The 15,621-nt window shown below is 37.1% G+C and overlaps 2 protein-coding genes across 16 annotated transcripts; one reads left to right on the top strand and one right to left on the bottom strand.

The window, feature by feature from the left end:
• Nucleotides 1–237: 237 nt before the first annotated feature.
• On the bottom strand, nt 238–7,908 carry LOC137238399 (T-complex protein 1 subunit eta-like). Of its 15 annotated transcripts, none has more exons than XM_067763318.1 (10): nt 7,136–7,908; nt 6,597–7,074; nt 6,320–6,532; nt 6,030–6,259; nt 5,633–5,972; nt 5,291–5,579; nt 5,052–5,192; nt 4,875–4,992; nt 1,487–1,811; nt 238–1,427 (listed from the first exon to the last, which is right to left on the bottom strand). In XM_067763318.1, the coding sequence occupies exons 3-4, from the start codon at nt 6,463–6,465 to the stop codon at nt 6,088–6,090; spliced, it is 318 nt and encodes a 105-aa protein (XP_067619419.1). In that variant the 5' UTR covers nt 6,466–6,532; nt 6,597–7,074; nt 7,136–7,908; the 3' UTR covers nt 238–1,427; nt 1,487–1,811; nt 4,875–4,992; nt 5,052–5,192; nt 5,291–5,579; nt 5,633–5,972; nt 6,030–6,087. The 15 variants fall into 15 exon arrangements, with proteins under 15 accessions (XP_067619419.1, XP_067619418.1, XP_067619417.1 ...); XM_067763317.1 differs by having other exon boundaries at nt 4,875–5,025; nt 5,083–5,192; XM_067763316.1 differs by having other exon boundaries at nt 4,875–5,008; nt 5,083–5,192.
• A 3,675-nt stretch (nt 7,909–11,583) lies between these two features.
• spn-F (Protein spindle-F) lies at nt 11,584–13,248 on the top strand. Its single transcript, XM_067776195.1, has 2 exons — nt 11,584–12,567; nt 12,635–13,248. Exons 1-2 carry the CDS (start codon nt 11,772–11,774, stop codon nt 13,003–13,005), a joined length of 1,167 nt encoding a protein of 388 aa, XP_067632296.1. The 5' UTR covers nt 11,584–11,771; the 3' UTR covers nt 13,006–13,248.
• The last annotated feature ends 2,373 nt before the right edge of the window (nt 13,249–15,621 follow it).

The following is a 15,621-nucleotide window of genomic DNA, read 5'->3' as shown; positions in this document are numbered from 1 at the left end:
ATCGTGCATTCCGCTCCCACTTATAGGATGTGAGCATAGCACTGTGCTGCTCACACACGTCACAATGCTCGTCAAATGGCGGTCATTTTTCCGTCATTTCACTCCACATTTTCGAGTCATTTGACAATCAATTTTACTGCGGTTTTACCATTTATATAACCGCCATATAACGTGAATTTTACCTGCAGATTTACTTTACCTGGAACAGCCATATGAATAAAATATGAACCAAAAAAATTGAATTTTCAATATTTATTATTTTCAATATTATTATATATGTACATGAACTTGGAACTTATATTAATCCAGTTCATATAAAACAGAAGAACTTTAATAATAAATAAACTCGCTTAATTGGTTTTTGTTTTCCAATTGAAATCTCTTCTAAGCGAGCAAAAAATAATTTTAAGCTTCAGAAAAAACTCCAATTATTTGAATAATCTACAACTTAAAGCTTAGTAGAAATTCAGATCAAGAATATTCAAAGGTGTCGTGGATCCGATTGCTGTCATAATTGAAGAACTTAAAAATGTACGACTATTAATTGAGTCAGACTTATTATTGTTCTAAATCTAATCATTCAAGCAATAATTCTGCAACCCAAAGCAGGAGTATTGATTGGTTTTAAATCTAATTCCGACAGCAATCGTATCACATCCCTTATTATATATGTACGTGATATTGCAACTTAAATTAATACAATTGATATAAAGAAAAGTAAGTACTTTAATAATAACATAAACTCTCTTAATTGGTTTTTGTTTTCCAATTGAAATCTTTTCTAAGCGAGCAGAAAATAATTTTAAGCTGCAGAAAAAACTTCAATTATTTGAATAATCTACAACTTAAAGCTTAGTAGAAATTCAGATTACGTTTACTCTTTTTTCAAATCAAGAATATTCAAAGGTGTCGTGGAATCCGATTGCTGTCGTAATTAATGAACTTAAAAATGTACGACTTGTAATAAAGTCAGACTTATTATTGTTCTAAATCTAATTATTCAAGCAATAATTCTACAACCCTTAGCAGGAGTATTGATTGGTTTCAAATCTAATTCCGACAGCAATCGTATCACATCCCTTATTATATATGTACGTGATATTGCAACTTAAATTAATACTGTTGATATAAAGAAAAGAAAATACTTTAACAATAAATAAACTCTCTTAATTGGTTTTTGTTTTCCAATTGAAATCTTTTCCTGTGCAAGCACATACCTAACCTGTGTTGGCAAAAGATATGATTATACTGTCTTCGATAGATAGTCGGACGAGCCGCTACTCGGCGAAGTAGAGATGACCGTTGTGTCGGTGGCAGCTGTTACAACAGCAGTTTCTAACTTTACACCATCCGAAAAGTGTTATGAATGCTTCACTGCCTTTTCCAATTGCTTGGCGCCAGCAATTTTGCTGTTTGTAAAGCTTTAGCTGTAATGCAAATATATAGATGGGTTAAAGTGGTTTTCGTATGTTATTCAACAACTCACCCTATACCATCATCACAGCCTCCTCATCGATTTTGAATATGTGTACTGTTTCAGTATTCAGACCCAGTTCGTGCAACCGATTCATTCATATACTGTGGGTATTTGAGCCGTAGACGCAATGGAAGATATTTTGATTCTTTTTGAAGTGTAACATTTGTAAACAGTTGGGTTTCTCTGCTGTCACCATAACCACTAGAGAGCTATTGAAGAAACGCTCGACCAAGATAATATGTGAGATTTACACGCATAGATTTCTTCCACCTTTTCACAGTTATTGATGGAGAAAATGCGAAAGCCATATTTAACATCCAATACCGAAATAGAACTGTAGAGGAAGAAACATTTTATAAAATTTAATAAAATCAAAAAATGATAGTTGTGCTAAAATGGGGTAACGTATTGTATGTTAAAGTATAGCGAAGTCTCAGCGGCTTTGTCCTGGTGAAAATTGAGTTTGAATAGGTTTTATTCTTCATTCTTAGAAACATGTACGAAGGTACCTGGTAAGATATTAAAAATCCTCAACGCTTTTTTTGCTATAACTTAAAAAAACTCATATTCAAACTTCTGCTTAACTTCTACATATCAATAGCTACCTTTACTACCAGGAGTCACTATTGCTTCTACGCCTATGCTATTGTTTCCTACATCGATGAACTTTGTAATAAAATAAACAGCTATCTCCCCAATCTCTCCAGTTTTGTCGCCTCGCGATACCTGATATTTTCATCAACCAAATCATCGGTGACCTTATTTAAAACATGCCAAATGTCGACCGTGCTTGGGAGCAGTGGTGGACCCAACAGAAGAGGAGATCGAGCGCTTGGCATGGGCTCATGAGGCGGTAGAAGTAGGTCGAAGGCAGTTCAAAAGGTTTGCTGCGAGAAACCCTCGGTTCTGCAACCGGTATGAGGAGGAAGAAGCGTCGAATGGCAGAAAGGGCCCAGTCCCAGAGCCGCGACGCAGGGCAGTCCCATAGACAAGACAAGTAGGCCCAAAGCTGTAAGACAGATGGGCCCCAATTGCGAGGTAGCAACTACCTCGAAGGCTGCGAGTCAGAGGGAAGTTCCAACTATGGAAGTAGGAGATAAGCCAAAGGGAGATAACGCTAAGACTCCGACTTTCTCGGAGGTGCTAGAGGGAGCTAAGACTCCGGCTTTCTCGGAGGTGCCAAAGGGAAATAACACTAAGACGCCGGCTTTTCCCGAGAAAATGAGTGATGTGGCAAAGCAGTCACTGACTGTGGCGCTGGTTGGTCGTAGCAGTCCTTTCGAACAGATGACTAGTGAAAGGTGGAGATCTGTAGAAAAGGAGCTTAAGATGATGCGGGAATAACCAAGTAAGCTCCTTCCAACCTTTGATTCGGGGGATGGTATAATGGTATGAAGATGGTAGCGTGCGACAACATCGCGAGCTTGCGTGGCTGGAGGAAGTGGTTCCAAACCTCCAAAGGCAGGGCACGAACGCGCGTTTTGAGATGGTGGATAAAGCGCAAATCCCCATGGTACCAAAAGTTAAGGTATGGATACCATGCGTGATGAAGTCGGAGGATACACTGCGACTTTTGCAGAATCAGAATCCGAACATACCGACACAGGATTGGAAGGTACTTACTGTATCTCGGCCTACGGAGGAAGGTCAGTTATACATCTTCCAAATAAACAAGCAGGCGGAGGATATATTGTAAGCGCAGCTTGGAAAAATGTCCTTAGGTACAGGCAAAATTTATATGCGACACAGGAAAAGAAGTCGCGGGTATTAAAGTCCTAACACGCTGGACGTGGGCGAAGTCGAAAAGGACCTCAAAAGCCTAAGGGAAAAAAGACAGGTGGAGGTAGCCCACGTCACCCCGAATGTGTTAGAAGGGGACCAACAGCCAGATGGTGCTGTGAGTCGCACAGAGGAACACCCGGCACAACAGGTACAAGAGTCTGAAGGGGGCTTCGAACACTCTAAACCAAAAGGGCTAGGGGAGGACGACGACGTCCCGATGAAGGTGCTGGAGGGGGACAAGCAGCCCATTGGTGCTGCGAGTCCTACAGATAAACCTCCAACACAGTAAAGTGGCGTCGAGCGAACTCCTCCTCCTAACGCGCTGATCCAGGAGCCGTGGCTTCCATCGGGAGGAAAGGTTCCTGGAATTAGCGCGCGCGGATTTGGCGTTTACTATGCGCAAACGGAAGGACGGGTGCGAGCTGTAGTAATGGTAAGGAAACAGCTGCATTCATATATGCTGCCTAATTACACTACTGAGGACCTCGTAGTGGTGGTGAAATCGCCATTAATCGGTCATTAACCAGCTGCTTAGGGGATCCTACGAGGGACCAGAAAAACTTACGGTTTACGCAGATGACGTTGCATATGGTCTTGTTTACAAAGAGGTACAAGGTCCCTAATTGGACCAGGCCTAAGTTAGGAGGGGCGACCCTAAGGGAGAAACCTTGAACAAATTATCTAGGAATGGTCCTAGACAGTAAGCTGTCATGGAAGCTCAACGTGGAGGAGAGGGTGAGGAAGGCTTCAACGGCACTTTATGCATGTAAAAGAATGCAAAAGAACCGGCATATACGATCAGAAGGAACTCGATGACGATGCCTCAAAACTAACAACCAAAAGTAATAATTATCATTTCACTGACACAAATTTTATAGTTTTTTTTCGGGATTTGGACACAATGTTGTTGTTGTTTTTGTAGCGATAAGGTTGCTCCCCGAAGGGTTTGGGGAGTGTTATCGATGTGATGGTCCTTTAGCCGGATACAGATCCGGTACGCTCCAGTAACACAGCACCATAAAAGTGCTAGCCCGACTATCTTGGGAACGATTTATGTGGCCACATTAAACCTTCAGGCCATCCCTCCCTATCCACCCCCCCCCCCCCACAGATCCTTGTCTGTTAGTGAAACAGGATTCGCCGCGGATAGGTGAGGTTGACAATTGGGTTTGGAGAAGCTATATATTGCGCTGGCAACCTGAAGGGTTGCGCTACACAGCCCCTTGAATCTGGTATTTTAGTCGCCTCTTACGACAGGCATACCTACCGCAGATAAATTCTGACCCCTAACCCGCTGGGGGTATTTGTACACAATCATTTCATTATATTACTTAACAATTTAAAGGCTTCATTCTGTATTGCGAACGATAGCTCAGACGAACGATTCGCCTCCAAACGATATCGTCTAGCAATGGTATTCTCTATCATTTTCGTTCGGTCTTTACCTTTCTAACTAACAGGAAGGCAAAAGTAATTGTCAAGTGATAAGTTGCCATTGTTTAACATAGTGCAAATACACTAGCGATTCGTCTCTGATCCGCATCGAAAGTTCGTTTCGTAATAGAGAATGAGGCCCTAAGATTAGACATTTTTTTCAATTTGTATTTTGACTTACCAGCAACAACAGAATCATGTTTAATTGTACGCCGCAAAAGCAATTTAGCATCATGTAACGAAGCCCAGTTTCTTCCAAAAATTGTTCAACACTGCCACATAAAATCAATGTACTTGTTCTAGCATTAACGCAACCTTTAAATAATTATAAACTATAAAAATGAAATTGATGTCAAACCTTGGAAAATGTTGAAACGTTCACCACCAACCTGACGTTCTTCAAAGTAATCACATTGACCCAAAACACTTGAATTAATATCATTAGCTGTAGTCATAACAGCACCACCACAAGCTTTCATTCTACGTTTCCAATCTTCTTCTGGTACATGAATAGCACAGAACATATCACGATCTGCAAAATACTGTGTATCAACATCACCAATTGGCAATTTAGAAAACACAACATTGGCGCCTTACTTAGCTAGTTTATTCTACTGAATACGCCATTCAGCATCAACAATTTTCTGATACTCTTGGACATTAGAGGACATTGCTGTGGCAGATCATTTTTCCAATAACACTTTGTTGCTCCTTTGATTGGCGCTTCGACATGTACAGCCATGTCATATTTTAGCATGCATAATTGTAATGCTTTACGTTTAGCTTTAATGATGATACGTGCATGCACGCCTTCCGCAACATCTGGCTTAACTTGTTTTAAGATTTCACATGCTTAAAATACTACTGAAGTGGTGCCATCGCCGACCTGATAAGAGAAACATTTTTATTCTACACATTCTAATATAACAAAAAACTTACCTCAGCATTTTGAGATTTGGCGATGTCTACTAGAGTTTTAAGGCTGGATTCACAATATCCAATGGTTTCATAATGGTTTCCCCATCATTTGAAATTGTGGCCTTACCACTGGAATCAACAATATGCTTGTCAATACTACGTGAACCCAATGTAGTGCGTACAGTGCCACAATTGAATGCGAGGCATTGATGTTGGATATGAGTTGAGGTTTACCATGAGAGCTATCGGTACCCAAGCATTTTTTACACAAATACTCATGTACCCAATACAAGTTCAAGACATTCATATTTATCGACACGCTGTCCGGTATGGCCCAAATGTTGGAAATATGCAGTTGGCACTGTTGAGAAAAAATATGGATCAATGAAGACAAGTAATAGTGAAATATTTTTTTTACCATCTCTTGTTACTTTACACATTAGACATTGGAAACGACGACCAGCATCTACAAGCTGCTATTGAGCCTTGCAACGATTGCATCTAATTGCACCCAATTCACCAAAATTTACAATGGGTGGCTCATATTCACCCTCAACCGTGCGTGCCATTGGTGAGACGGTAAGTTTAATGGACAAAGCTGTTGTTTTTAATAAATCAGCTGTTGCAGGTATGCAATACAAAGACGACCTGCAGAGAAGAAAGATCAATGTAATTGCCAAACAAAACATTAATTTCGATTATCGATACCTAACGTAACGTGGCGAGGAGTTACCTTGATCTTCTACCACATATTTTGTGGTCACCAATGGTGGTAATAAACCCTGTTCATTAGTAATAAAAGCACCACCAGCGCTATTTTTATTTTCAATGATAACGCTTATCGGATTTGGCATCTGATCGGGATCTAAACGGCGTTGGGCTTGATCATACTGTTGCGGCTGTAACAGGTGCAGGTGGTTGCTAAAGAAAATAACACAAAAATAATCATCAGCAAATTTGTAAATTATTAGTTGTATTAACATACATTATAACCAGGACGTCCGGACGTGTCCGGGTATTGGAGGTTGACCCGGCTTGGGTGGTTGACTGAGCATTGGCGTCTGTCCAGGTTGCGTTGGTGGCATCATAAAAGCCATCAATAACAAGTGCCAAGAATATATCCGCGGCATACCTGCCGACCAAAATGATTCAGGGGGTTGTGATTGCCAACCTCACCTACCAGTGGCGAATCCTGTGCCTAACAATTTGGTGTGAACAATTGGTGCCAGTTAACCCGCTGAAATAATCGGCGCAATTGTACGCCATTGTGTTGGCTTTAATTTGGCAAAATGCAAAAGCTTTTCATCCTTCTCCCATGACCATTCTGTCTTCTTTATGCTAGGATCAAGCCATTCGTACCAGCGTGCCTTACATTGCTTGGCAGATTTGCGGTGCAGCAGTTATGCAATACGTGACCACTGGTTTTTACCATATTTCATTACAGCTGCTTTGAGGATTTCATTCTGAAAGTTATCAATTTAGTTAATAAAGGGCCAAGAGTAACCAGTCACGTCAAATGCTTACCTCAGTGTTTCTCCACACACCATCTTTTATCATAATTCGCGGCATGGTGCTACATAATTGTGATGTCTTTCGATGAGCACAAAAATCAAATAAAAAATTGTTGTCGAAATAAACAGCAAAAATCATTGTATATTAGACTTTGGGAAAATTTTAGAATAGCACCCCCCGAGTTAGGGGTAAAACTTGGTATCAAATGAAAGAGGGAGTTATCCCGATCACAAATATATATATTTTAAAGTGTGCAAACTTATAACTTAAAAGTTATTTGTTGTTAAAGTTTGCAAATTTAGCAAATTTCTATAGCACTTTAAATTACAATTTACACATCTTTCAAAACTTTAATCCACATACATATCTATATAAATTGGCAACGATAAACTTAAATTGCATTTTTGTATATTTCACATTTCATTTTTGCATTGTTTTCACTTATTATAAATGTTTTTATTAAATCAATCGCGCTTTTGTAGCAACATGCACATATATATATATATATATATATATATATACATATATTTTATTGATGAAATTACAAAGCTGTGCTGCCACATATATATACGTATACACATATAAAATTTGTATAGAAATTTGCAAACTTTAACACCAAATAACTTTTAAATTATAAGTTTGCGCACTTTAAAATATATATATATGTGATCTGGAGAACTCCCTCTTAATTTTAAATCTTTCCGGAGATATTCCATTTAAAACTCTCAAAATTGAAAAAATTTTCGACCACCAAATGTTTTGCTGTCTCTCCTGAATTAGAAATGGCGGATTTTTTTGCACGCAAAAATGATGTATTTTGCTATCCCAATAAAAATAATAGGTGCGAGAGAGCACGATACATTGTGGGAAAGCTAAATTTGTCAACATGCTATTTCATTTGGAGAATTTTTCATTCCAAATCGTCACCCCTGTCAAAATTTCGTGTGGCTGTGTGCGTTTTTGGTCACACGATTTTTGCAGGGAAGCAATTTTGAACTCGTGAATGCACAATCTTCTGTGTGTGATTTGTGGGATTCTATGCACTGCGGCTTTCGCGAAGAAATTGTAATTTAAATTTATAGGGCGAATTAATGGTGACTTAAGGGCAAATTAAACTTCCTTAACCCTAACGCCATAGTCGTAACCATACCCATATCCATAACCATCTCCAGTGTCATCGGTTAATGGCGCCTTAACCTAAAAACCGTGAAAATTTCATAAAAATGAAGAAAACGCAAAAAATTACAAACATATTCCACAAAAATTAAGTCTTTTAGTCATAACGTATCCAAAACAATGCATAAAATATACAAAAATTAATTAAATTCAACAACTCAAATATTTTTAGGTTATGGATATGGCGAGAAACCAAAAACCAATTGATTGGCTATGGTATGGTTATGGCGGTACCGTTATGGTAAGTCACCATTAATTTGCCCTTTAAAGGCCATAAAACCATAACCAAATAAAACAGTTGACCACACCTCCCTTATGGAAATCAATGTATTCGAGTTAGCGTTATGGTATGGCACCATTAATCGATTACATTGATTTGCATAAGGTAGGTTCGATCAGCTGTTTTATCTGGTTGTGGCTTTATGGTTATAAGTCACCATTAATTCGCCCTTTATAACAACAAAGCCATAACCAGATAAACAGCTGATAGAACCTACCTTATGGAAATCAATGTAATCGATTTAAGGGCTAATTAATGCTGACTTATAACCATAAAACCATAACCAGAAAAAACAGCTGATCGAACCTACATTACGGAAATCAATGTAGTCGATTAATGGTGCCATAACATACGCTTACGCCATAACCATACCTTAGCCAACCAATTGGTTTTTGGTTTTTCGCCATATTCATAACCTAAAAATATTTGAGTTGGTGAATTTATTACCTTTTTGTATATTTTATTTGTTGTTTTGGATACGTTTTGACTAAGAGACTTATTTTTTGTGGAATATGATTGTAATTGTTTGCGTTTTCACCGTTTTTATAAAATTTTCACGATTTTTAGGTTAAGGCACCATTAATCGAACACATTGGAGATGGATATGGATATGGGTATGGTCACGAGTATGGCGTTAGGGTTAAGGAAGTTTAATTTGGTCTTAATGGTGCCATACCATAAAGCTAACGCAATAACCATACCATAGCCAACCAATTGGTTTTTGGGTTCTCGCCATATCCATAACCTGAAAATATTTTAGTTGGTGAATTTAATAACTTTTTGTAAATTTTATTCATTGTTTTGGATACGTTTTTGCGTTTTCTTCATCTTTATGAAATTTTGACGATTTTTAGGTTTAGGCACCATTAATCGATGACATTGGAGGTGGTTATGTATATGGGTATGTAGGCTTTACGACTATGGCGTTAGGGTTAAGGCAGTTTAATTTGCACTTAATAAAGGAAATAAAAAGGGCCATTTTTATAATTGTTTGGTAATTCTAAACAGCATGTAGGGCCGTTTTCTCAAAGTGCGATTTAGCATCTTACCGACTCTTAGCCGCCTGTGGCTAAAAAGGGGTTTTCCCAATGTCCAATTAGCTGCTTGTTGATTTTGTGCATTCTCAATCATATTTGTGTGAACTACTTCGAAAAAATATTCACAAAGATCAAATTAACCGGTGGTTGGCTAATCAGCCTTTGGTAAAAACGAAGAATTTATTTCGAACTTTGATTCGGTTAAATGCAACATTAACCGCACATTGAGAGAACGGCCTTTATATACTTCTAAGAATATCCGGATGGTAGGATTGCGAAGCCACAAACGGAAGTCAAAAATTAAGCGCTTAGCAAATGATATTCACGAAAAACGGAAAAGAGGGAAAATTTTAGAATAGCACCCCCCGATTTCGAGGTAAAACTTGGTATCAAATGAAAGAGGGAGTTCTCCCGAGCACAAATATACATATTTTAAAGTGCGCAAACTTATAATTTAAAAGTTATTTGTTAAAGTTGGCAAATTTAGCAAATTTCTATAGCACTTTAAATTACAATTTACATATCTTTCAAAACCTTAATACACATATATATCTATATAAATTGGCAACGATAAACTTAACTTGCATTTTTGTATACTTCACATTTCATTTCTGCATTGTTTTTACTTATAAATGTTTTTATTAAATCAATCGCGCTTTTGTAGCAACATGCACATTTATATATATATATATTTTATTGATGACATTACAAAGCTGTGCTGCCACATAAACAAAAAAAAAAAAAAAAATATAAATATTACCTTACCACCTTTCAGTAAATAAAGAAAAAGGAAAATATATATTTTTACTACGCATTTTGAGAAGTTGAAACACCTTTCCGCGTAGGTAGCTTATAAAAAATAACCCTGGGCTACGCCATGCCAAGTCCGGATGTGTGGTATACTACGCAGAAGGGCATCACCGTGGCGGTAGCCACGGTTATATCACACACCCGGACTTGGCATGGCGTAGCCCAGGGTTATTTTTTATAAGCGCGGCCGAAGGCCGCCTATGCAAAAAGGTGTTCTACGCAGAATTACTGTGCATGGCGCAGCCGGTGTTGGATTGGCTAACATAACAATAAACATAAGAGTTATAAGGTAATATCAGCTCGTTCGCGAATGCAAAAAAGAGCCTTTTCAAATTTTTTAAGTTATTATAAGTTATAAGTTATTTTTCGATTCTGCACTTGTTCCGTTTTTTTTAGATGTGGCAGCACAGATTTGTAATGTCATAATATATATATACGTATACACCCTGCAAAAATCGCGAGTACTCCATGCATGCATGTATGGAGTACTCGCTATGGGCCAAGCGAGTGCCCCAAAATTAACCACAATTCATACAAAAAATATGGTCCAATTAACATTGCGATGTCCTAGGACTGGACCACATACTCCAGCTCCGCATTACATCAGAGTAATCCATGGAGTACCCACAGGCCAATAAACATCGTGTAGTGATTACAATCGTTAAAAACGAGCAATGATCGATTTACAATATGTTCGTGTAGAAACATAAGTTGGTCCATTGCTGCATTACAGTATGTTTTAATGGTAAGTACTCCAGTATGACACAAGTGGACCACATGATCCAACGATTTTTGCAGGGCACATATAGAAGTTGTATAGAAATTTGCAAACTTTAACAACAAATAACTTTTAAATTATAAGTTTGCGCACTTTAAGATATATATATTTGTGATCGGGAGAACTCCCTCTTTCATTTGATACCAAGTTAAACCCCGAACTCGGGGGTGCTAAACTAAATCGCTGCCGTGCACCGTCTTGTAAAACGTTGCAAAACGTTTGTCCGGTCATGCATCAGACCACAGCTTTCTGCGCATTGAAGCGGCCAATTCCTTAATTTTAAGTCCGGCGTAAGTGATCACACCTTACAAAATTTATTACGAAACGGTGCAAAGGAGAATCTGTCAAAATTGAAAATTGGTTGACACATTTGCTTTCATACTGATATTCGCACTGTGGTCATTGTTGAATTTCTCAAGTTTTATATTTGTTCCACTTTAAGCATATTATTTTTAATTCTAGAAGACTTTATTATTGAGCAAATGCTTGGCTGACTCAAAATATAGTTTAAGGTGCCGAAAGGATCGTTTTTGACGTTCCTGTAAGTGAAAGTGAGCAACTGGCAGAATGGAATCGGGCCCCAACTCTGACATTACACTTGCTTCAGAGTATGCATTGCGGGTAGCGTTACAAACAATGAAGGAGCGCTGTGTTGTACTGCAGCGACGACTCACAGTGTTGGAGGAAGATAATGGAGAGCTACGTGAACGCATTGAACAAGGTACAGCAGCGGTATCATCACAAAACAACAATAGCACTGCAAATACACGCGATGATGCGGATGAATTGCTGCAATTACGACTTAACGTCGCCGAATTAAACCGACAAAAACAACAATTGAGCGAACATATCAATATGGTGTCAAATGAAAACAGAAAGCTTTGGTCTCGCCTCTCACAAATAGCCAAAGATAAAACAGGCTGTACTGCCACTAAGGAACAAGACGTCAATATTGCAAATGAAGATGCCGATGATTTACAAACGCATGCACGCAATGGGAGCGGTGGTAGCCAAAATCTTATACGTTCCAAAACGTTTACACAACACACACCCAATCCAAATTTACGTCACAAACTTATACCGAATGGTTCAGAGCTAAGCATGGAAGAAGTTTTATTAGACGATTATGAACAAAAAGGAGACTTGGTTGAAGGCTTGACCGCTTTCGTCCCAAATGCTGAAGATGATCTAGGATGTGCATACTTGAATGTGGGTGATGGGTCCGGAGAAAGTGATAACGCCGATGAAGATTTTAATTCTTTGGCTAAAAAATGTATGGATGCGTTGCAAGAAATGCGCGATGAGGCACTTAAACAACAGCAAGAGCTGGCAGCGACTGTTACTACGTTGCAGCAAAAATTAGGTAATTTTATCATAGTTTTTGCATTAGCCTCATTTAAAAATACTTAAGCATATATTTTTCATTGTAGTACTGCAGCCATGTAAAGATTGTGCAAATAAATCACAAAAACCAGAAATGGCAGATAAAAGTCTAGAGACCGATGAAAGTCTTGGCGAAATTTTACTTGATAATAACAAACAAGAATCCAAAGGCATAAAAGCTTGGCCAAAATATGAAGAAACCGAAGAAAGAGGACCTTCGAGCATCAACGAAGCGGAAGATTATACTTTTATAGACGTAAATGGTGGTGCCGATGATGATGCGAAAGAAATAGTAAATGTCACTAAATGTGATCGTTTGTGTCCTATGTGTGGAAAAAAATTTGACAGCACTGTACCGTGGGAACCCTTCCAGCAGCATGTCGAAGCGCACTTTATAGAAACGGATCTTGACTTCTGACGTAACCCGAAAATATACTTTTCGTCAGAATTGTGAATATTGGCGGTGCTTGACTGATTTTGGTAGAAAATGGTCGTTTTTGGTTTTGAATAATAACATCTATATTGTTGTACGATACAAATGCCCAATGCCTAAGTAGTAACTTAGTATTTTATGTATTCTATTTTTTAGCTAAGTACAAAATTAAACAATGATTTTCACTTCAAGGGAGGGAAAACCTTTGAAGCGAATTATTATATCAGATATATTTTACGAATTTATTTCATCAGAACAAATCCTAATTTAAAAGCATTCAATAAGTATTGTGCCTATGAGTTAGATGTAGAACATATTACCCTGTCAGAATTTTCCAGATAATTTTATCGCCGCGGAGACGACATTAGTTCATTTCACAAACTAGAAAAATAAGTTAACGGATTTCTTATCCTCCAGGTAGATATTTAGGGGATGAGTAGCGGTGACACTTGAATTTTTCCTTTACTCAATAATTATTTCGAACGTTCTATTGAATTATATATTTCAATTACCGAAATTCGGCAGAAGATGCCCGTAGGGACTAGTGTTCGGGCTCTGTTTAGGATGGTTTTGCTCATAAATATACAAGCTTGTCTAATCCACATTAACATTTCGTTTAGGTACATATGTTGATGGTGTAGCATTTGTTCATATTATCAAGAAAGTGAGAACTATGAGGGAACAGACCGATCAGGCAATCGAAGAAATCAGGAACATAGGAGTTATAAGTTCTAGCGCATAAACATTGCTTCATAATCATTTTTGAATAAAAATTGAAAAATTTTGCACAAAATTTATTTTTTATCAACGTCAGTTTCTATTTTTCCTACAATAATTATTTCCCAACGTTTGTTTTTGACGTTGAGTGATCATTATTATTATAAAGTTGTAATTTTAAAGGAATTTAGAATTTATAACTTTTATAACTTTTAGTCTGCAATGCTGGTAGAGACTGTAGTAATTGATAGTTTCAATTACTACGTTTTTATTTTATAATAAAAATTTAAATTATATTTTTTAAAACGCCTAAATGTATGCGTCAATATATTTTTTTATTTTTTTACAATCATGAATATTTTTGAAAATTGAAAATCAATATTGAAACTTAAAATATTGATAATACATTTAAAAATTAAAAAGTTCAAAGTAACTAAAATACAAAGTTAAATAAAGATAATAAGAACCCTACATTACTCCCCCTTCAAGAAAATTTATCATTAAACAAATTGAATGTAACTCTCTTTTTATGTAAATTCTTGGTGTTGTTTGTGTCTGTTGTCTCAATTATTGCAGGTTTTAATCTATCAATAGGAATCGTTTTAATATTATTATCTATTTCAAGTTTAAAACATTTTTGGTCTTTTTCCACAATTTTGTAAGGTCCTTCATATGGTTGTTGTAATGAATGTTTATTAATGACTCGAACGAATGCAAATTTACAAGTTTGAAGATCTTTTGGAACATAATGACTTAAATTTGATCTAACATTTCGAAAATGTTCACGTAAATTACTTAAAACTTCAGTTGATGAGAAATTTTTAGCTGATGGCACAACAAGTTCCCCTGGCAAACGTAAATTCTGACCGAAAACCATTTCCGCTGGTGTAGCCGAAATATCTTCTTTGTAAATAGATCGCAAACCAAGTAATATGACAGGTAACTCGTCATACCAATTATTTGTGTCCTCTCTAGCTATTATAGTAGTCTTTAATTGTCTATGAAACCTTTCAACCATACCATTTCCTTGAGGGTGATTTGGTGACTACCTAGTAATTTAGTTAACTCTGAAAACAATTTCGATGTAAATTGGCTACCTTGATCAGTTGTTATCTTTAACGGAACTCCAAACCGAGAAATATATTCTCTAAAAAACTTATTTGCAATTGTAGTTGCTGAAATGTCTTTTAATGCATATGCCTCAGGCCAGCGGGTAAATCTTTCAATAATCGTTAAAATATAGCGATGTCCTTTTGAAATAGGTAATGGTCCAACTATATCTAAATGGATGTGTTCAAATCTATTCTTGGGAATTTGAATTTTGACAACAGGGGATTTTGTATGACGATAAACCTTAGACTTTTGACAATTAAGACACTCTTTTGACCAAATATTAATATCCTTATTCATATTAGGCCAATAATATTTTTTAACTATGAGCCGTCGTGTAGCTCTTGTACCCGGATGTGCTATTCCATGTAAAATATCAAATACTGTCTTTCGCAAATTACTCGGTACAAATGGCCTAGGAGTTTCTCCTGAAATTTCACACCAAATATTAAAATTTAAAATCGGAATATTAATTAACTTTAAATTTAGATATTGAGAATCAGATACAAGTTGATTTAAGTCATCATCTTTTTGTTGTTCAGTTTGTAAAATTTTAAAATTCAGTTCTGTATTATATATTGCATCAACCTCAAAAGCTCTAGATAGCGTATCTGCTACAACATTGGATTCTCCTTTAATGTATTGTATGTCATCAGTAAATTGTGCTATAAATTCCAAGTGTCTCGTTTGTCTAGGACTTCGTTCTGTTTTTGAATTTAAAGCAGTAGTCAAAGGTTTATGGTCCGTATAAACTGTAAATTGTCGTCCTTCCAA

Source organism: Eurosta solidaginis, chromosome 1 (genome assembly GCF_040869045.1).
Source record: "Eurosta solidaginis isolate ZX-2024a chromosome 1, ASM4086904v1, whole genome shotgun sequence".
NCBI classification, from domain to species: domain Eukaryota; kingdom Metazoa; phylum Arthropoda; class Insecta; order Diptera; family Tephritidae; genus Eurosta; species Eurosta solidaginis.
Note: the sequence above shows the minus strand (reverse complement) of the source record. Positions and strands in the feature narration are given on the sequence as shown.

Bases quoted from the DNA above. Each gene is read 5' to 3' on its own strand.
- spn-F (XM_067776195.1), top strand. From the start codon at position 11,772: ATGGAATCGGGCCCCAACTCTGACATTACACTTGCTTCAGAGTATGCA. The intron at 12,568-12,634 runs GTAATTTTATCA...TTTTCATTGTAG, and splicing joins TACGTTGCAGCAAAAATTAG to TACTGCAGCCATGTAAAGAT.
- LOC137238399 (XM_067763307.1), bottom strand. From the start codon at position 5,217: ATGTTCTGTGCTATTCATGTACCAGAAGAAGATTGGAAACGTAGAATG. The intron at 5,009-5,051 runs GTTTGACATCAA...AATTATTTAAAG, and splicing joins ACGTTTCAACATTTTCCAAG to GTTGCGTTAATGCTAGAACA. The intron at 1,812-4,874 runs GTAAGTCAAAAT...CTTCCTCTACAG, and splicing joins ACATGATTCTGTTGTTGCTG to TTCTATTTCGGTATTGGATG.